At 35.0% G+C, this 21556-nt stretch overlaps 1 protein-coding gene across 2 annotated transcripts in view; it reads left to right on the top strand.

Moving 5' to 3' along the window:
* The first annotated feature begins 374 nt into the window (after positions 1–374).
* Positions 375–21556, top strand: part of PIK3C2G (phosphatidylinositol-4-phosphate 3-kinase catalytic subunit type 2 gamma) — a 387527-nt gene continuing 366345 nt past the window's right edge. For both annotated transcript variants that reach the window (XM_081592337.1, XM_081592336.1), the window contains exons 1-4: positions 375–1124; positions 5421–5503; positions 10370–10527; positions 16034–16148. In XM_081592337.1, coding sequence (XP_081448463.1) covers positions 444–1124; positions 5421–5503; positions 10370–10527; positions 16034–16148 — 1037 coding nt within the window. In that variant the 5' untranslated portion in view covers positions 375–443. The remainder of the gene's footprint in view (positions 1125–5420; positions 5504–10369; positions 10528–16033; positions 16149–21556) is intronic.

Here is a 21556-nt window from a genome sequence, read left to right as displayed (position 1 = left end):
TTTAGCATACTAGCACGCTGATAGATGATTGAATATAGAAGGAGATAATGCTGCTGTGGGCCAGTGGATTTTCAGCACAAAAGGGGTCCAAAGGGGAATATCGGCTTTCATTCATGAAACCACCGTCATGACTGAAGTGGACTTTTGTTTTCTACTACAGGAGTTTCATGCATGTCTCTGAAGTCAATACTCCTCCTTGGACTTTAATTCTGTGAGCCCTGATGGATTTTTACATAACTCATGGGTTTATCTCATTTGCTAAGGGGAAACTTCAAAACAATTGTCTGTATTTACTCAACATGCTTCTTTCTTGCAAGCTCTTTTATTTCTAATTAATCAAAGATTTTTTTTATTTCATTTTATCATTTGTCTAGGAAAATTCCTATCATCTTTGAAGAGATACTTGGAGCAGAGTCAACCCTCTCAGTTACATAAAATAAAGAATGGCATATTACTGGAAAACAGATCTAAATTCCAGTGAATCACATGAAAAGCAGCAGGAGCACCAAGAATTCCCCTCCTTGAATCAACCTCTTTCTCCTAGCCTAGTCAGTCTGGGTTTTGATAATGTAGTAGATGAGATCAGTAACAAAATCCCACTCTGTCAGAGAAAAATTGAAGAAAATGCTTTTTTTGTGCCCAGTGCACCACACTGGGACTCAGGAAAACATTCATTAGATGAAACACACCAAACATCCTTGAATGAATTCACTTTTAAAAGCTCAGAACTCTCCTGTCACCAAGTTAGTGAAACACCAGTAATTGGTTTTAGTAGGCATTCTGTGCTACCAAATCCTCAAAACGTCAATAAAGGAAGCTCTTGGGGAAATCCCGTAGGAAAATACCATGGTGCTGATGATTATGGATTCAATATTTTGCCTCTATCATCTACCAGTCTGGATAAAATTAATTCACAGAGTCAACTGGAAAATGAAAATCATAACTACCGTATAGGATTTGAAAGCAGCGTTCTTCCTATATATCCATCCTTGTCAACTAACTTGATGTCAAAAGAAGAAAATAAAAGCAGTAGAAATGTGAACATTGTGGAGCCTTCTCTGATGCCCTTTAAAGGTTCTTCTCTACCCAGGACATGGGAAAGTACATGCCCAAAAAACATTGAGGTATGTATCATAGTTGTCAACCTAAAAATATGAATTTGAAAGAATCAATCAATAATGTGCTGGGTGAATTTGGTAACAAGAGTAACTAATCTTCAGTAGGGGAATGTATTAATACTACTTTTGAAAAAATGCTTATTATTCACAAATTCCATTTTCTTGAATTAATGATTTTTTCTAAAGAAAGAGTCTTTATAATATTTTTAAAGTTCTGGTTTCATCAAAATTAAATAGTGTGGTATAGTATTTACATTTTGTTAGATAAAAATATCATAGTTGGAGGTTTATATGATTGTATTTTTCATTCTTATTGTGTTATTATGCACACACAGAAACACAAATACATTTCATTACATTTGTATTTTGAGTTACATTACCATGAATTAAAACATCATATCATTATTGGTAGGAAAAATGGCCCTTTGCTCAGAGGCTTCTAAATTACCCTGTTGGCAGGAACCATCTATTGGGAACATTTCAAGAGTAGGAAATTAAGTAATCATTGTGCAATTCATCCTGATGGGGTCATTAGTAGTTTTCCAATCATTTTAGTAACCACAAAGGTTCTTGCATAATATTTTAACATTTCTCTGCCATACTGAATCTAGACACAAGGGAAACCAGAAGTAAACAATAAAAAGAAGAAACATTATTTCAGCTGTAATTTACAGGGTTAGACAAAAGGATTCTTCATTTATTCGACAACTATTTATCATATTCTTAAGGTATATATGATATACTAGGCATAACAAATACAAAGAAGAAAAATGCATGATACCTGATTTTAGGAATAGCATATTGTTCAAATTTATGTACAAATGAATAATAGCAACACAGTAAAATAACACAGAGGATGAGTTCATTAGAGAAGACACAAGTGTGTCTGAGGCACTTGCAGAAGAAATAACACCTCAAGGGATTTGAATTAAAAGTGGATGAATTTTAGGAACCTCTACTTCTGATCATGACAGTGTAACAAGTACTAAACTTTCCCTTATCACTGAAAACAACTATGAAATTAGACAAAATACATGAAACTACTGTTTTCAGGACTGAAGAACCAGTCAAGACAGGGATCCTTGAGAGAAGGGAAACACCCAAGTGGTGTTATGGTCATCCTGGTTTCTGCAGGTCTCTTTCCTGGTGCTAGGTAGGCTAGTGGAGCCTAATTTGAGCTGCAGTACCTAAAGAAGACTGAGCGCCAAGGAACTGATGTTTTCGAAGTGTGGTGTTGGAAAAGACTCTTGAGAGTCCCTTGGACAGCAAGGAGATCAAATCAGTCGATTATAAAGGAAACCATCCTGAATATTCATTGGAAAAATTGATGCTGAAGCTGAAGCTCCAATACTTCAGCCACCTCCTGCAAAGAGCCAACTCGTGGGAAAAGACCCTGATGCTCAGAAAGATTGAGGGCAGGAAGAGAAGGGGATGACAGAGGATGAGATAGTTGGATGGTATCACCGACTCAATGGACATGAGTTTAAACAAACTCCAGAAGATAGTGAAGGACAGAGAAGCCTGCAGTCCATGGGGTTGCAAAGAGCTAGACACGACTGAGCAACTGAACGACAACAGCGTCACTAAACTGAGGAGGCAGAGACTGCAGTTCTAGGCCGCAAAGGAAGCTGTGATTTGCAGAGCAGACCACAGAAGGAGCTATACAATGGATGGGAGTCAGAAGTCTACATGATTTATAGTGCAGATTGTTGGCCAAGAGATCATATTCACCACACACAAATAGAAGTTACACAGGCCACAAGTTCTGATCCAACGAGAGAAGACCCTGAGCAGAGCACTTCAGGTATTCGATTGAGATCACACAAAACTATCTCTTTAGAGCAAAAGTCGTGCTCTATAGTAAATGCTCTACATACCAAATTAGATGTGGCCTCACAAAAAAGAAAATCAAGGCAGACAAGACCAAAAGGATCTTAACTGCCTACCAGAGAAAACTGTAGTTTGTAGAAACAATTCCTAATGTGTCATCTACAATATCCAACAGTTAATAACAAATGCATAATATGTGTAAAGAATAGGGAATTCTGAACCATACTCAAGAAAATAACTCAGTGAATAGATTCCGAGATAGAACGGATGTTGGAATTAGCAGACAGTGACTCGAAGGAGGTTATTAAAAGGATGTTCGAGTAGATGAAGTAAAGGTGAACATAATGAATAGACAAATGAGAAATCTCAGGAGGGAAACTGAAAAAATAAAGACTAATGGAAAATTTAGTAATAAAAGTTTATCTGCAAAGAAAAAATCAGTGGGTATGCTTAGAAACAGATAAAGGATGACAGAGGGAAAAAACAACAATTGAAAGAAAAATAATAGAAATTATCCAAACTAAAAAAGAGAAAATAAAAGAACTTTATAAAAGTGAGCAGGACTAAGAAACTTATGAGATAAAGAGTTTAACATATGGATAAGTTGGAAAGCTAACAGGAGAGGAAAGATGGAAAAATTCATTTCAAGAAACAATGCTCTGAATTTTATCAAATTGGGTACAAAATATTAAATTACAGATATAAGAAAATCAATACATCTCAAACTATAAATGCAAAGACAACCATATGTAGACAAATTATACTAAAACATATGAAGACCAAATTTGAAAAGAAGATCATAAAAGGCATCAGAGAGGGGAAAAAAATATTTCATGAAGTGAAAAAATTTGAATTAAAGCATTATCTTTTCAGAAACAATGGAAGCCAATGGAATGGCATTTTTAAAGTTTTATTTAAAAGAAAAGAATTCATACTTCTGTACTCATTGAGTACATGTTTGACATTTTGAATGAAATGAAACTATTATAATATAAACAAATGTAGAGAAAACTTAGTTCACATACACAAAAAAAACACCAAAGTGCTTTATATGCAAAGAAAATTACACCAGATGGAATCTAGAAAAGAACAGAACAAATGGTAAATATGTTAGTAAATATGAAAAACTACTTTAACCATATTTTTTTGAAACACAGCTGTATAAGGCAAAAAAATAGTATTTCATTATGAGAATTACTGTATATGTAAACAAAAAGTAAAAGACAACAAAAGTATAAAAGATGAAGGGGGTAAATGTTATTTGCTCTTGAAAGTTCTTACATTTTAAATGCAGTAGTACAGTACTAACTCTAAGTAAACTGAAATATTTAGGATGCATATTGTAATTTCTAAGCTAGTATAACCACTAAAAGAACAGTAAAAAAAAAGAAAAACTAAAAATCCAACAGAGGAATTAAATGAAACAGGAAAAAATCAAATAGACTGAAAAAGTCAGGGAAGGAGAAATAGAAGAACAAAATAAAACAGAAGAAATGAATAGAAGCATGTGTGAACATGGCAGTCTTAAACCCAACCACATCCAGAAATATACTAAATACACTCCAAACTAGATAAGAAAGACAAGTATTATCTACAAGAGTCAAATTTGAAAAACATAGGTACAGATAGTTTGAAAGTAAAAAAATCAAAATATTTAACATTCAACCAGCAAAACAAAGCCTTGTGTCACTACAAATATCAGAAAAATTACAGTTCAAGGCAAGATATTACTAGAGAAAAAAAAAGGGTCATTTCATAATAATAAAAGGGTCAGTCAGGAAGACATAATAAATTTAAATGCATATGTACCTAGTAACAGCTTCAAAATACATAAAGCAAAGATTTTTCTTTAAAGTTAATCATATGCCTACCCTCTGACTGAGTCATTTATGCACTTATTCACAAGAAGTGAAACACATGTCAAAAAAACCACTTGCATATGAAAATTAATATTTTTCTTTACAATACCCCCAAACTACAAACAACACACCTGTCCATTGACAAGAAAATGGGTAAACAAACTGTGGAATAGTAATGAAAAAGGATACTACTAATATGCAATAAAAATGATAAACTATTGATAAAGTATGACAACATAAATTTTAACATATGTATGATTTAAATGAAAGAAGACAGAAACACAAGAGCACATACACTTAATCTATGGTGACAGAAATGTGAATTAACAGTTACCAAATAGATGTTGAGACTGATAGAAGGAGATATGGGGGAACTTTCTAAAGTGATAGAAATGTATATTTTGATTGGATATTAATATTCACAGTTGCATATATTCCTCAAAGTTCAAATATAAATATATTTAAGATTTATGTATTTTTCCATTGTTATTGCTTCAGTAAAGTTTTAAAAATAAAATTCAAAGCAGAATGGCTTTTTAAAACAAAATAAAAATTTTAGAATTATATTTACCTTTTCTCCACACGAAACTATTTTAACAGTTTTTATTTTAAGCTGACAGGTTGTTCCATTCAGCTGGTTGAAGTAGCTCAAGGCAGTAATATGAGTTTGGCATCCTTTTGCAACAAAGTAAAAAAGTGAGTGCTGCTATTTCATTCAACTTTGACATTTCTAGAGTGTGCATGAATTTGTCTATTTCAACATCCCTGAACTGACTAATCTTGCATGTAGAATGTTAAAGCTCTATAATTTTTAACATAGTTAAAACTATACATTTATTACACAGTAGTTCATTAATCAACTTCTGGTATTGTTTCGTTGTTTACAGTTGAATAAAATTTTCCCCTGAAAATCTGCTAAAAATGAATGTTTTGTAACTTTGGGCTTGCTCATGCTGTTTTCCAATAGCTTGGTTTGCAGTAAATTAACTTCTCATTTATTGGCACATAAGTGACTGACTTCTGTGGCTCTGTCCCAAACTAGCATGAATTTATCCTTCTTACCTGGAATATACTATTTAGAACAATGAGAATACCTTTTGCTTAATAACTCAATCTTACCCTGAATGGGCTGCCAGAATGCTGAACAAATGCATGGGTGTTTGTCCACTGAAAAACAAATTTGATCACTAGAGGATATTACCAAGAAATCACAGATCCCCTTTTTGCTAATCTAAAAAAAGAACTTATAAAGGTAGATGTCTCCTTTTTAAAGACCAATCTCTCATTAATCAATGAAAATTTATATAATGCTATTTCTTCTTTTGCTCAGATTTCTGAAATTTTTGAAAAATTAGTGCACTTTCATTTTAATTATCTTGATTTTTATATTTTTGGCTGTTTTAAGTGTAATAAAGATACATATAAGTAAACATTAGCTTATTTATCACCTATAGCTGCTGCCTGCTGAATGATCATTTGGGATTAAAGATTTGAACCATTTACTTAATCATTATCTTAAAAAGCTACCTGAATGCCTAGTAACTAGTTCATGCATGAGAGAGATTCAAATGAAGAACAAGCAAGAAAACGGAAAAGCAAGGTCAAGTTAAAAAACCTTGTTACCATATTGGAAGAACCAAAGGGCACAAACATACAAAAAAACAGCATTTCAAATCCATGAACCCATATTCAAACTTTAATTAATTTCTTGCTCCAGTTCACAGAAGAAAATTTTAAATGGCACTTTTGATTCCTAAATTAGGATCTGTAAAGATATCAATATTGATTCTTTCAAGAATAAGCTACCCACTGTAACAACCTGACAAGCACTGCCAGGAACTTGACACTTTAATAAAATTTAAGATGTGATAATTTCTACTCTCGAAGCATGAGAAATAGCTCTCTTAATATCACAAGGTACTTGGTTAACTCCATCAAAAAACACTTATTAGTCTCTCCCATAACTTTTTTCCCCCAAGAGAATTTAGTATGTATTCTTTGATGAAACCTTCTTAATAGTGACATAAAAATATTTTATGGGATGTTTTGTCAGTAGCTCATGGTACATTTTTAAACTCTTAGATGGAATTTTTCTCAATAGTTTCTTTCAAAGTAACCATGAGTACTAAAAAAAGACAACCAAACAATAATAAATACTAAAGTAGTAAAAAGAAGACAAAGATTATATTTACACATTTACTTTTTTGGTTTTCAATAATTTTTGTTGGCATGTACTCATATAAAATAAATTTATATATGCATAATTATTTTGTACACAAACATACTGTTCACTCAACAATTTTTTTGAGGGCCTACTATGTGCTGGTATCCAAATACTATCAAAAATATTTAGTTATCCAAATATCCAAAGCTGTTTCATTCAAAAAAAGACCAAATTGAATTTGAAAGACAAGTTTCTTAAGAGAGTCTCCAAACTTTCTGGAAAGCCGTAGTAGAATGGATTTATATATCCAATTTCATTTGTGTTTTTTCCTAATACTTAAATAACCATACCTAAAAATGCTATTAACATTCCTGTTATACACTCTTCAAGAGGCTCTCTAATTTATGGAATTTGGTTTCCTATTATGACATACTTTTAAGCCATATATCTCAAGAAATATAGTTTTATGATACAATAAAATATCATAGTGAGACAGGAGACAGATGGGTCCCAAGCTATGCAGCCAAAGTTTGTCCCCTGTAGACAGATACTCCAAAATAAGAGTGAGAGAGGAGTTGAGCCCTACCCAGTTAAGAGATAAAAGACCCCATATTCCTCATTCCCGATATCGAAGAGATCTTCCCAACTACACATGTGCAGGAAGACTCCCTGAAGGTCAAAAAGGGAGGCGGTGCCAGGGCATAGTAGATAATGTCAATATCCAATAGCACATTCGCTAGAATCCATCTTGGCTAAGAGATGCGCCTGCACCCATGGAAAGACCCTGAGATAAACCAAATACAGACTCAGAACCAGGCAAAGCAAGATGAATGGCCAAAGGAAACCCGGAAGAAACACCCCATAAAAAGGATTCAAACTCCTGTGAGGACACGACTCTCTCTCTGAGCCCATCCATGTGCCTACCCACATGTGCTCTTTTCCTCCTAATAAACACTTTACTTGTTTCACTACTTTCCATCTCTATGCGAAAATTCACTTCTGCACATCTGATGGGCCAGGGCCTTGTCACTGGCCACTGGTCACTGGGGGTTTAGTGGTTCAGCACTCTCACTGCCATGGCCTGACTTCAATCTCTGGCCAGGACCGAAACCATGCTTTAAGCTGCTGCAGGAAAAGGCCATCAGAGAGCAATATTCAAAGTCGCTCAGTCATGTCCAGCTCTTTGCAACCCCATGGACTGTAGCTTGCCAGGCTTCTCTGTCCATGGAATTCTCTAGGCCAGAATATTGCAGTGGGTAGTCATTTCCTTCTCCAGGGACTTTTCCACCCCAGGGATCGAACCCAGTTCTGCGCTACAGGTGAATTCTTTACGGTCTGAGTCACCAGAGCAATAGTACACAAAAAAAGTTTTGGGCCCACAGTAGATGCTCAGTGAAGGTTTAGAAAAGAAAGAGTCATGAATTTACATTTTAAATTTAATTCTCCAAAATGGTAGAAGGTTAAATTATGCATGTATGCATTGAGTAGTATCTTATAATATGGTTGAATGCTAGATCATCAAGCTCCTCAATTCAGAAATGGAATCCAAACCTTTGATGGAGGGTAAAAGAAGGAAGAGTGGCCTATGTGTTTATCCTAAGCAGTGGTTCTTGAACTGTAGTAATATTGACTTATTTGGAAAACTGCTGGGAGAAAAAAATGGGGGTGGGGGTGGGAATCCTCCACTTACCTACTGAGTCAAAAACTTTGGTAGAGTTTAAGGGTACAGAGTTGGAGCTACTTCAATGAGCCTACACTACTTTAATGCTGCATAAATTGTTAGGATAAATGTCAAGGATGTAATATATCTGATATACTACACAGAATGCATAATTTTTCATTCAGGAAAAGTACTAGAAAGTTTAGGGTTCTGCAAAATTAACAAAAAAGGAAAAATAATCCAAGATTCCATATTCATCATCAAAAGCATTTTAAATAGCTAGTTACAAATTTTATGTTATACTCTACATGTGGGCATAAAAATATAGCTCTACAGGGATTCAGCTGTAACGATATATAATGATAATTATGATACATTACATGCATATATTGCTTTACATTCTACAAAGTCTTTTATATGCCTTTTCTCACATAAAACTATAAAGTAGACATAAATATCCTCATTTGTGCAAACAAAGAAACTGGTCAAATAACTTGCCTCTGACCATAAAACTACTGAATAAGAGAGTCAGGGTTCAAACTCAAGGCTCCTGGCTCCAAGGAGAAACTATTTTGCAATTCTCTGAGTCTGACACAGCAAGTAATTGTGCAGAATGTACAAATGACTTCTGGGCTCAATTATTTATGTAAAATTCAAATATTTGTGTAAAATCCAAATTTTAAAGAAAATGAACTGCCAATAATTGTACTTACCCATTTGACACAAACAAGAGAATTTAACCAACAATAGAGGAATAAATAATAAATGAGTGACTTCTGGCTTGAGAAAGGCATGAGTCCAAGCTTCAAAGGAAATGTCAGTGAAGCAATAGTCACTCTTCAGGGTGAATTTTCATATTTTATAAATGACAATGTATTCCTTTTTCATCAGCAAAATAGGTTTATTTGGGAGAAGCCAAAAATTAACAACTGGGGACATGTAATTATGGAAAACCACAGGCAAGTCCCAGTAAAGCAAAGGAGAAGAAAACTTTCATAAAGGAGAAGGGGAAGTTGGGAGGGGCTATTACAAAAGTCCATCAGAGGCAAAGGGAGTTTCCCAGCATAGCAGCTTTTCATTGGCTGACCTGTGACAGTCTCTCACTGACTGAGTTGTTGCCAGGCAAGGAAAATCTTTTCTGTTGGAAATCTGGCAAACGGTATTATCCCCCATGGGATTGTGAGGCATTAGCCATCAGGCAGGTCTAATGAAATTTCTCTCTATGCTGTCAGAAAATTCCTTTTCCAAGTCTGCTTGGCTGTCTGTGTAGTTGTGCACTGGCAAAAAATTTTCCATTCAGTAAAGCATTTAGAAGCATTTGTGGAACCCCTTTCATGTTCATGGACTGTGTTGGGTGATGGTGGGATACAAAAATAAATATATCATAGTGTGTGTGTGTGTGTGTGTGTGTGTGTGTGTCTGGTGGGATACAAAAAGGAATGCAATACAGTGTATGTGTGCATTTGTGGGAGAGAAGGCAGCAATAGCAACTGTTCCTCTCTTGTTTTTGCTGGACAGTATATTCCTAATTGCTTCAAATGAGATGCACCAGAGAAAAAGACTAGACATTTACAGTTCTTTTTGGTTTAACTGTAATTTTTACCAATCTAGCCTAGCTAACAGCACTGTACCACGAATCAGCTGCTGGCTACTTTCCTATACTAAATCTTCTATTGCAAACCCTGCAAGAAGTTTCTTAAAATCTTGTCCTAAGTATTTTTTCACATATATTTTTCAGAATAAGAGAAACATATAATGCCGCCGACATGGATTCCAATTCTGGGAAGATTTGGAGCACGACTACAGGGTTTCCATATAAGCTCTTTTCTAATACTAAGTTTAATATAAATATTTTTACTGATAACTCAACACAAGGACTTCATTTTATCCCATGTGGTAAGCAATCTTGCAAATAAGTATAAAAATCTACCTAAAGCTGGTACGAGCTGCCTAGCCTTGAGCCCACAGTCTGAAGTCATTAAAAGAAGCAGTATTAGCTAGTATTTTGCCCTGAAGTGAAGTAACAGGAAAACAGCTGGAAATCTTTTAACATTTGTTTAGCTATTGTTTCAAAGAACTCTCTCCATAGCTCACCCCAGGACACCTTATTTTCCTGCTATGAAAGAGCAAGTATAGCAAGTTTTCAGCATATTAAAAATAAAAGCTAAATTTCAAAAAGATTCTAGAGAAAGGATACATGTAAGTGGAAATGGCTGTTCTTATCCTTTAGAAACAACTGCTTTATTCAAAAGTAAATAAACTGGGAGATGAAATAGACATTGATATACAGCCTGTATCTTCAGAGTAAGAAGTGTAATAGTCCTGTCGGTCCAGCATAGTTAGCAGATCTACTGAATCAGTCTCGGAAGATGGATCACAGGTATCTATCTTATCAAACTCACCAGATTCTTACTTCCCTAAAGTTTTAGAATCTCTTTAAAGTTGTTTAATATTTATTTCACTGTTATAGTCAACCTTTTTGCAAAACAATTTTGTTCTTCAAACAACCTTTGTTGCTACTAAGTTTCTACCTATCAACTGCTGTTCTTGACAAATTGTTGTTGTTCAGTTGCTAAGTCATGTCTGACTCTTTGTGACCCTATGGAGGGCAACACATCAGGCTTCCCTGTCCTTCACTATCTCCTAGAGTTTGCTCAAACTCATATCCATTGAATCAGTGATGCCATCCAGCCATCTCATCCTCTGTTGTCCCTTTCTCCTCCTGTCTTCAATCTTTCCCAGCATCAGGGTCTTTTTGGCTCTTCACATCAAATGACCAAAGTTACTGGAGCTTCAGCTTCACCATCAGTCCTTCCGATGAATATTCAAGGTTGATTTCAATTTTTTCATTGAAGTAGAAGTGTTAGTCACTCAGTCATGTCCGACTCTTTGTAAACCCATGGACTGTAGTTTCATTATGATTATTAGATTTTGTTGTTTTTTTTTTTCTTTCATACTGTAGCTAAGGCTCCAAGTTAGTACAGATGACTACAAACATAACAATACTATGTAGGAGTAGTAGGATCATCTGGTTTGAAACTAACAGAAACCAACTCCTGCTGATGTAAGTTAAAAAAAATTTTTTTTAAGGATTACAGGAATTTCTTTAGAATTTAGGAATAGGAATTCAGAAAACATTTGGGGAGAAAACTCTGATGTACAAGCAGTCCAAAATTCCTGTATGTCTCTCACCTCGTCTCCTCTCTGTATAACTGTTTCTTATGTTTGTCTTACTTTCTGCTGACTCATTTCCCTTATTTTTCTGAAACACATGGAAAGGCAGGCTCAAGCTTAAATGTTATTTGGCCAGCTACCTTAAGAAAGTTCAATCTCTAAAGAAAGTTCAATCTGTTGGATCTGTTACCAAACTCAGGTTTGGCTGCTCACTGCTAAAAACCAATAATCAGGAGGAATTATTGAAGGTGCTTTAATCAGAAAAGCCTGCAATCTGTGGAGAAGATGGACTCATGCCCCAAGGCCACTCCAAAGATTCTGCTCAGCCCTGACAGTTTTTAAAGGGAAACAAGTAGGGGAAGAATCTCAGTGAATCATGGAGGCAGAAGGCTGGGTTCTGCATTGTTCTCTGTTCTGTGCAGGTTGACTGACTCTCCCTCTTCAGATGTTATCTTGCCTGTGGGACGTCTGCAGGATCCTTAAGGGGGGTTGTTGCTCTAGAGAACTAATCATTCTTTAACTACTTAATTCTTCATCTTCTTTTTATCTTAGAAAAGAATCAACAGGTTAATTAGGTTCTTTCAAGGTTACAGGGGAACAGAAATGGGCAAAGAGAAAAGGGGCAAAAGAGCTGCTTTCAGATCCATTTCCTGTTGCACTTTGCACCAATCAGAATAGTATCTGAGTAATGTTGACTTCAGTTGCTGGAGAAGAAGAAAGAATTATGAACTAAGGAGACCACTCCTGATCTTCCAGTTTATAATATTTAATTTCCAATATTGGATTTGGCAAGCCAGAGGCCATTTTTGACTTTTACAAGAAGTTTCAGTAAAGTGATTAGGTCATTGTGTTAAGTGTTAGAGATGTACAGTGGTAAAGAAGATGTCTGTGGCCTCAAAGATACTAAGAGTGTTTCTAAGAAGGAGGAGGAGGAAAGGATGGAATAGGAGGAGGAGGAAAAAGTAGAGGGGGAGACAAGACACATTTATGAAACATACAGAGTAGTGTATGCTACTCTTAGGAGAAAAACTTTTCCTCTGCTCATTTAAATTTGAAGTGGGATTAGGACTGTGACATAATTGACAATAGACAGATTAACAGGATAAAAGACAAGGTTTCTTTACACGGGCATGCAGGGGTTATTCATTAATGAGTGACCTGCTGAAACTCAGAGGTAAACATTTATATAACAGCATAATATAAAAATGTGTGCAGGGGGAGGTGTTTAAAGCTTCAGCTAGAAAAAACAATAATTATATATCTGTTTATATTAGTGGATGGGCGGTATGTCTCCTTCCTGGAATTTGCAGGAAGCTCTCTCAGAAGGAAATTAATAGCACTTGTATTATGAGACTTGGCTTTATTCAGATAAGAAAAGTACAGATAAGATTTCAAATGTTTTCATTTTAAAGTAATTTTTATGCCAAAACTGTGATCCCTTCGCTTCTTTATATTAGTGCTTTACTAATAATACAAGTGTACTCTAAAGAATAAAAGTCTGAAGAGCATTTCAAGAGTGACCAATAAAAGACAGAAGCTGTTGTTAGAAACTTAAGGAATAAGGAAATCTAGACAGAAAGAGGAGGAGACGGTGAGAGGGTCTCATCCAAAGAGAATTCTGTTTCCCCCAGAGTGAGGAAATAGAATCCTTCTGGAGGAGGGTGTTTTGAACAAGGTTGTCTCTGCTTCTACAATCTTCAGCTATCACTTCAGTGAAGAAGATTCCCTGTCCTTTTTTCCAACTCCAAAGATATTCTAAAGCCAGTGTCTTTACTTTCTAGATTTAGATGACACATAGTTGGAACTGTATTAGGAAGTCATTTGTGACCTGTAAAGTGGTAGAAGTCAGTTTGCAAAGATTAAAGAGTAATTGAGAACTACTGGCAGAAGTTATGTACTCTTTAAAGAAATTTGGCAGTAATGAGAAGGTAAAAATTAAATAAATAAGATACTATTCTTAAGGGAATATAATGGAAGAGGAGTGATTTTATTGGAATATTAAATAGAAAAAGAACATTTTAAAGAAAAGACAAAAGCATCTGTAGAGTGGGGAATATTACATATATATAAGAGAGGGGCTTTAAATTGATGGAACTGGAATCCAGTGATGGAAGAATCATATGTGAAGAATTTAGATTTAATAAAAAGCAGTGATACTCCAGCTCACTGGAAAAGACCTTGATGCTGGAAAGATTGAGGGTAGGAGAATAAGGGGATGTCAGAGGATAAGATGGTTGGATGGCATCACCGACTCAATGGACATGAGTGAGCAAATTCCAGGAGATAGTGAAGGACAGGGAAGCCTGGTGTGCTGCAGTCCATGGGGTTGCAAAGAATCGGACATGACTTAGCACTAAGCAAAACAACAGTGATACTTATATATCAAAAGAGATGTAAAGGGATCAAGAAGGGTGCATAAAAACGAGATTTAAGCTGAAAAGTAGCATAATTTAAAGAATCACCTTTTCAATAGAGTAGGCAATACGGTCAACAGATTGAGAACGGTTGTATGAAGTTGGCAACCACGAGAAACTGGAAAAAGGATTATATTAGCCGCCAAATTGCAGATACAGGTATAAAATCTACTTAAAATAAACCATGGTACTTGTTGGCTTACAATGTGGATGAAAAGTTTAACTTACAGACATGCTGAATTTGAAGTGATAATGAGACATCCAAAGAGTAACATGAATGAGTAGTAGAAGACATAACACCAAAGCACAGAAGAGGAGTAACAGCTAGAAACTAGCTTATGGAGTCCTTCATGTAAACTGCAACAACTGACTGTAGTGAAATAATGAATTCATACATACTACAAAATAGCATAGGCAATACAGTCTTGGAAATGGGAAAGTCAAATTAATTAAAATAAACTGGAGTCTTTGGAGATATTTCCCTGCCATTTTACATTGGCAATGCTCTCCCCTTCTTTTCAAAGCCTTTCCAGTCTTGATTTTGCCTGTGGCTATATTTTCTTCTAGCTTCAATTCATAATATTTCAGTCAATATTACCAAGCAGTAGCACATATAAGGTACTCTCTCCTATGTCAGGGCACTTCTATAATCTCTAATTCCCTGGTGATCACTACCATTTGTTTCTCTAACCATTTCATTGATAACAGCTTGATCTCCCATAAAATGCACACTTTTAAATCCAGCACTATATGCTTCCTTTTTTCTTCATGGCAAGTTCAATACCACTTATACTACATTTTGTTAGCCAGTCTGTGACAAAAACCTTTCCCAATGGTTTGGCGGTAAAAGAAGTCACATCAATGTAAACATATAATTATAAGCAGAACTCAACTTGAGTAAGTGCAATTGAGGATTTGCAGTATGCTGTTCAAATCTTCAATAAGGATCATCAACACAATCTGTTGTACCTACTTTCATTCAAGATTACATTGAAAGCATTTTTGGCTATGGGTGCTTGGTCCCTCAGTCATGTCCAACTCTCTGCGGTCCCATGGATTGCAGCCCAACAGGTTCTTCTGTCCATAATTTCTAACTATTATCATAAATGATAATAAATGAATCCCTCTTTATCATCTATAAATAGAAAATATTTCATAGGCAAACATAATTAAACGGTATATGTGTGTCATTATGGGGGGATATTGCAGAATGTGAATATGAGATGGCAAAGGGTTTTTACCCTATAATATGCTAAGACTTTTGAGTCCTAGGGAAGGTGAAGAAAAAGAGCACATGTCCTTCAAGGTTATTATAATGCTATCCAAGACAGAATCTGGGGTGATTCTACACAGGAAAGGAAGAAAGATCAGGTGTGAAGACTCAGAATTATCAAGAGCACCAGCTTTGGAAGCTGCCATATTTGGGTTAGACTCCTGGCTTGCTATATAGCATTCACTCTGTAATCTCTTTGGCATCTCTCAAATCTCTAAGAATAACCACAGTAGAACATTTTTTATTTTTAATGCAGAAGCTACCATTACCAAAGGTTTCAGAATGAGAAGTGAAATACCTAGCTCTGTTAGATTATGTGAACACAGAGTGATTGAAGAAAAACGCAAAGAATACTTTAAAAAAACCCTCCAAATATAATAAGATCAGTAAGTGTGATGTATCTCATTTTAATTCCTCTTGATGGAGCTAGACAGTTGTAACAGTGCATAATATGTGCATCATTTTTTGTGCTCAAAATCTTTTACTTAGCCAATATATAATGAGCTCTTATTAACATTTTATTATTCAATCTTGTTTTTAGCTAATTATCTTGTCAAAGACCTAATTGCAGAAATTCCACGTTTTTGCACAAATGACCAGTTATTCCCCAGAGATCATCTTTTAAGTATATGTGGCCATGAAGAATTTTTACAAAAGTAAGTATCTTATTAAGGTAAATTTTGATCATTGTTAATCTATATTAGCAGCATTTCTTTCTTTGCTTTTAATCAGACTGTGCAAATACTCTATTCATAATCAATTTTGTTCACTTTAAGGTGAATTTAAAATTCTGTGTCATACTAACATTCTTAGTCTTGGTTTGATTTTGTATTTTGTGTATTTATGGCAACGTGTATTTAAGTGACCTGTAACTAGGGTGACCACCTATCTCAGTCTGTTCAGACTGAGGCTGCTCTCCCCAGACATGGGACTTTCAGTTCTGAAATCAAGAAAATCTTGGGCAACTCAAGTTATCTTATTTGTGACAAAGCTTAGTAGGACTGATCACAATTTAAACAATAATTTATTTTGCAATAAGTAATTTTTTTGACTCAGAACAATATTAGCATGTTGTTTAAATACATATCAAAATCACAGAGTGTTTGTGTATGACAATTATAACATTTTCATAAAAGACTAAGTTTTAAAATATTTTCTTCAATTCTTTATTCAGGGAGCTCGGTAAAATAATTAGAAAAGTCTATTCTCATGTATGTCAACTGCATATACTTATTTGATAGAAAAAAAAATTAACTCTTCTTAATGTACCACAATAACTATTGTCCTAAAATTCCCTAAAGATCAAATTTGAAAATATAACACAACCTTAAGAAAGGAAATACTAATATTTCTCTCCTGGTATTGCATTATTTCTCTCCTGGTATTTATATTTCCTCATTGTGTCTAAGTACCTAAAGATTGACGACAGATTGTAAATCCATAAGATTTACTTTTTATGGAAGTAAAAATGTATTTCTTTTGAGACACCCATTGTCACTGTCATTGCTATTCCACCATGAATATGCTTGAAAATATCTTGTGGGTGATTTTCCTTTATTTTGCAATGTTAACTGTGAATGATTTTTAAGACTGATTATTCTCCTTTCTTTGTTCCCAGTTACAACAAAATCATTTTATTCTTTTTTTTTTGTTAATATAAACATAATAGATTTTTTAAATGTTTTTATACTATTTTATTAAAATTAATTTACCTGGGTTTATTAAGATAGGAATGTTGCCGAGTATTAGTGTAGGTTAATTAGAGTTAGTTACTATCTAATGGAAATTGAAGGATATGTACATATCTGGAATTTGCTTACTATTTAAGAATAATAGCCTATCAGGATTGATATGACTACTTTAATAAGCAGAGTATTCATTACTATTCTTTCTAATAGCTAAAGGAATGTGTATTTCATTCAAATTTTTTCATGTATTCCTATGTAATTTATCTTAAAAATCCATCCTTAAAGACTTGGATATCTGTTCTTATTTCTCTGTAGAGGGAACACAGGTAACATGTAATAAGTTAATGATGCAATAAGTAATAATTCAAACTCTAACAGTTACAGTATTACAATTCATCTGAAGTACCTAACTAATTTTGATTGCAATGATAATATTAAAATAACAGTCATCATTTATCAAGTGCTAATTATGCCCCTGTCTCAAACTGGGTAAACATCTAAGTGTCATAATATATCAAACAGATAGATACCATAATGATCCATTTTACAGATGAGCAATCTGAGGCTTTCATCAAGGTTACACAACTAGGAAGTTGGTAGAATCAAGCCTGAACTCAAACTCAGGATTGGCTACCTGCATAACCTTGGCTCTTAACTATAAAACAACACTATAAAAGCTCTTCAGTAAGACCCAGAAAATAGCTAACGGTTCTTCATGCTGGAGCATGGGGTGGAAAATATTTGCAGTTTTGCAGGGGTCTACAGGATAGGTGTGCAGGAACTACAGTACTCCAATTCAACACCTACTGGGCACACAGGTGTGCAAATGATTTGGTTTATCACTGAGATACAAACATGATTTAAAATATAATATTTGCCTTCTTCCTTGACTAAGGAATTCATAAAACAATGTAATTAGTTATTACAAAGTCCTTTTGTGAGGGCAGTATTACTTTTTGTATATACCAACTACCTGCAGGTCAAAAAGAGAGATGGATTAACAGCAAGAATAAGGAAATGGTGCAAAAGAAAGTCAATGAGTAATTTGTATTTAAAGGGTAAATACTGAGGAGAGAAGTCAGTACTGTATGACAAAATGATAACAGCTTTGGAATATATAAAATGTGCATAAATTTTTAAAGAAATAATTATCAAGATAAAAAAATGAGCTAAGAATGTGACTGGCAATTCAGTGAACAAGAAAGTATTTAAAGTGTTTAACTAATGACAAACATGCAGTTAAAACAATGAGATGCCATCTTTGCCTAACAAGTTGTTAAAATATTTATTATGATGAAATTCAGTCAGAAAAATGGACAAAATCCAAAAAGCTGCTGGGAATTTAAACAGATAGAGCACTCTCTAAAGGAAATTTTGTCAAAAATGTGTCAGACATCTATATAAATGTGTCAAAAACATATATGTGTTCCAGCAATTCTGCTTCTACAAATATTTCTAAAGAAACAATCATAATTATACAAAAAAGACTTACAAAATACTACATTCACCATAGAATAATTTCTAATTGTAATAAAAAAAACAAATCTCCATCAGCATTCAACAGTAGTGATAAAATAATTTCATTATATACAGTTTCATTATTATAATAATTTCATTATATTAATTTATAAAATAATAGAAAATACAGTATCATAAATCTTGATATGAAAACATGTATATCCCTGATGGCTCAGATGGTAAAGAATCTGTCCACAATATGGGAGATAGGTTCAATCCCTGGGTTGGGGAGATCCCTTGAAAAAGAGAATGGCAATCCACTCCAGCATTCTTGACTGGAGAATTCCATGGACAGAGGAGCCTGGAGAGCTACAGTCCACGGGGTTGCAAAGAATCTTACACGACTGAGTGACTAACATACATACATATCATACTTTTTAAGGGTGAAAAGATATATTTTCAAACCATATTTTAATATATTAATATTTGTTAAAAGAAGTATGCTACTATTTGGAAAATAAATAGAAATCCTACATATGAAAACATACTCCTATACAATAAATGAGATCTTATACACTAAATGCTAGAGTAGCTATTCCTTGAAAAAGAACTACAATAAAGATAATATTTATTCTTTTTTTACTTACAAAACATCAACAATAGGCATGTCTTTTTTGCTATCAGGAGATTAAAGAAATAAATTATTCTAGAGGGTGGGAGAAGTATTTAAGTGATCATATGAATAATAACATATGCTTAAAAGAGGATTGGAAACTGGGGTTAGAAGAACATATGAAAGATGACAAAGTTTAACCTAAAGTAGCAGCAGTGGGGCTAAACAGGAAGTATTAAATCCCTAGGGTATTAAAACGGTGGAATTAATGGAGCTTGGCAAGTAAATGTGTGATGATTGAAATACAAACACACAATGTGAGAACTGTGAGTTACAGTATTTGGGGGGGGGGGGACTATGGGCTTCCCAGGTGGTGCAGTGGTAAAGAATCTGCTTGCCAAGCAGGAGACATGGATTCGATCTCTGGGTCGGGAAGAGCCCCGGGAGAAGTGAATAGCAACCCAGTCCAGTATTCTTGCCTGGAAAACTCCATGGTGGGCTACACTCCATGGAGTCCCAAAGAGTCAGACATGACTGAATGACTGAGCATGTACACAAGCACTGAGTACTATAGCCAATAGGCAGCCTCTCAGCTAGCTTGGAGGAACTGCTCTGAAGAGTTAAGGTGAGATTAGTTTATATGTGATCTTGGAGAAGGGATACATGCAATCGAACACACATCTTGGTGGAAGACTACTGCTATTCAGGAGGCACAGATATATCTTTAAGACTTCAGTACATACCTAAGTATGGGAAGATGGAGAAGGATATGGCAACCCACTCCAGTATTCTTGCCTGGAGAATCCCAGGGACGGCGGAGCCTGGTGGGCGGCCGTCCATGGGGTCGCACAGAGTCGGACACGACTGAAGCGACTTAGCAGCAGCACGTATGGGAAGATGCAAGAAATTGGGTTCATAAAATTTCTCCTGAAAATATCTATCTAAAAGCCAGTTCTGCCAGTTTTCTTAGAGCAGAGAGTGCCTCCTTCCTATCTCTTCCCTGAATTCCTTTCAGGGTGTGGAGGTCAGCACTGCAGTGGCTAGTGACTCAATCCTTGTAGAGCCAGATGGTGAGTGACATTCTGTAGGGTATAAAATAATTAGAAATATACTGAGTATGTGAGTGCCTAGGGGCATCTGATATTGAGAAAACAGCTCAGATTTAGGGAAATCTGGCATGGATTAAGGAATCATTGGCACTAACAGGGAATGGAAGTCTTAGAGATACATGCAAGCATGTAAGGAAAGTGACAAAAGAAAGGAGCTTGAGAATATTAATATATGAAAGATGAAAGAAGGAAGAGGAGCAGAAAAAGGAAGTTGGAAAAAAGCAATTTAAATTGTACGATACTTTGGAAAACTTGCCTTTCACAAGAAGGAAAGAGAAATTTGAATTATTAAGTAAATACAGCATCATACTAGAAATAAATTAGATGAGGATTGATAAATAATCATTACATGAAATTAGTTGATTCAAATAAGAACAAGTTTCATAAAATGGAGGAGAAAAAAAGCAAGATTGCAATGAGCTAAGGAGAAAGGAAGATGTTAAAAAGAAACTCAAGCAGACTACTCTCTCAGAAGTAATGTGTGGTGATAAAAGCCTGGAGAAAAATGGGGTTTTAGATGCTGAGGAGAATCAGTCTGGAGATTTGGGGAATGTGGATAAGAGAGATACTGAAAATATTCATAAGATGAAGGGAAAGAACCAATGAAGAGGGAAACACTGAAGGCAGAGAATGTATCAGTTGTGAGGTGTTGCGAGAGCATGGGAACAGATCAAGAAGACAGATGAATATACCTATAGCTGATCCATGTCGATGCATGGCAGAAACCAACAAAATATTGTAATTATCCTTCAACTACAAATAAATAAAGAAAAAAATCATACACACGAAAAAGAAGACAGAGAAAAGATGAGCAGTGCCTTGTGGAACCCATGCATCCTAGAGTCCGTGCTCCACAACAAGAGAAGCCACCATAATGAGAAGTCTGTGCACCACAACTAGACAGTAGCCCCCTGCTCTCCATAACTAGAGAAAAGCCCACACAACCCAACACACCCAAAAATTTAAAATAAATGAATATTTTTAAAAGCCTCTTATGAGCAATTAATAAAATTTTCACATGTAATACCATTTGTTCCCATATAAGAAAGGCATGATTATTCCCATTTTAACGTGAGGAAAATGAGGCTAAAAGAAATTAATTGACTCCCTGAATTCATAAAATCGTAAGCAGCAAAGTCAGGATGGCACAGGTCTATCTGACTTTGAAGCCCTGTCTTCCCACTCAATTGCAAAGC

The sequence above is a fragment of the Giraffa tippelskirchi genome, chromosome 4 (assembly GCF_054371585.1).
Source record: "Giraffa tippelskirchi isolate mGirTip1 chromosome 4, T2T-mGirTip1v1.2.pri, whole genome shotgun sequence".
Lineage (NCBI taxonomy): Eukaryota > Metazoa > Chordata > Mammalia > Artiodactyla > Giraffidae > Giraffa > Giraffa tippelskirchi.
This window is presented reverse-complemented; position numbering and strand designations above follow the sequence as displayed.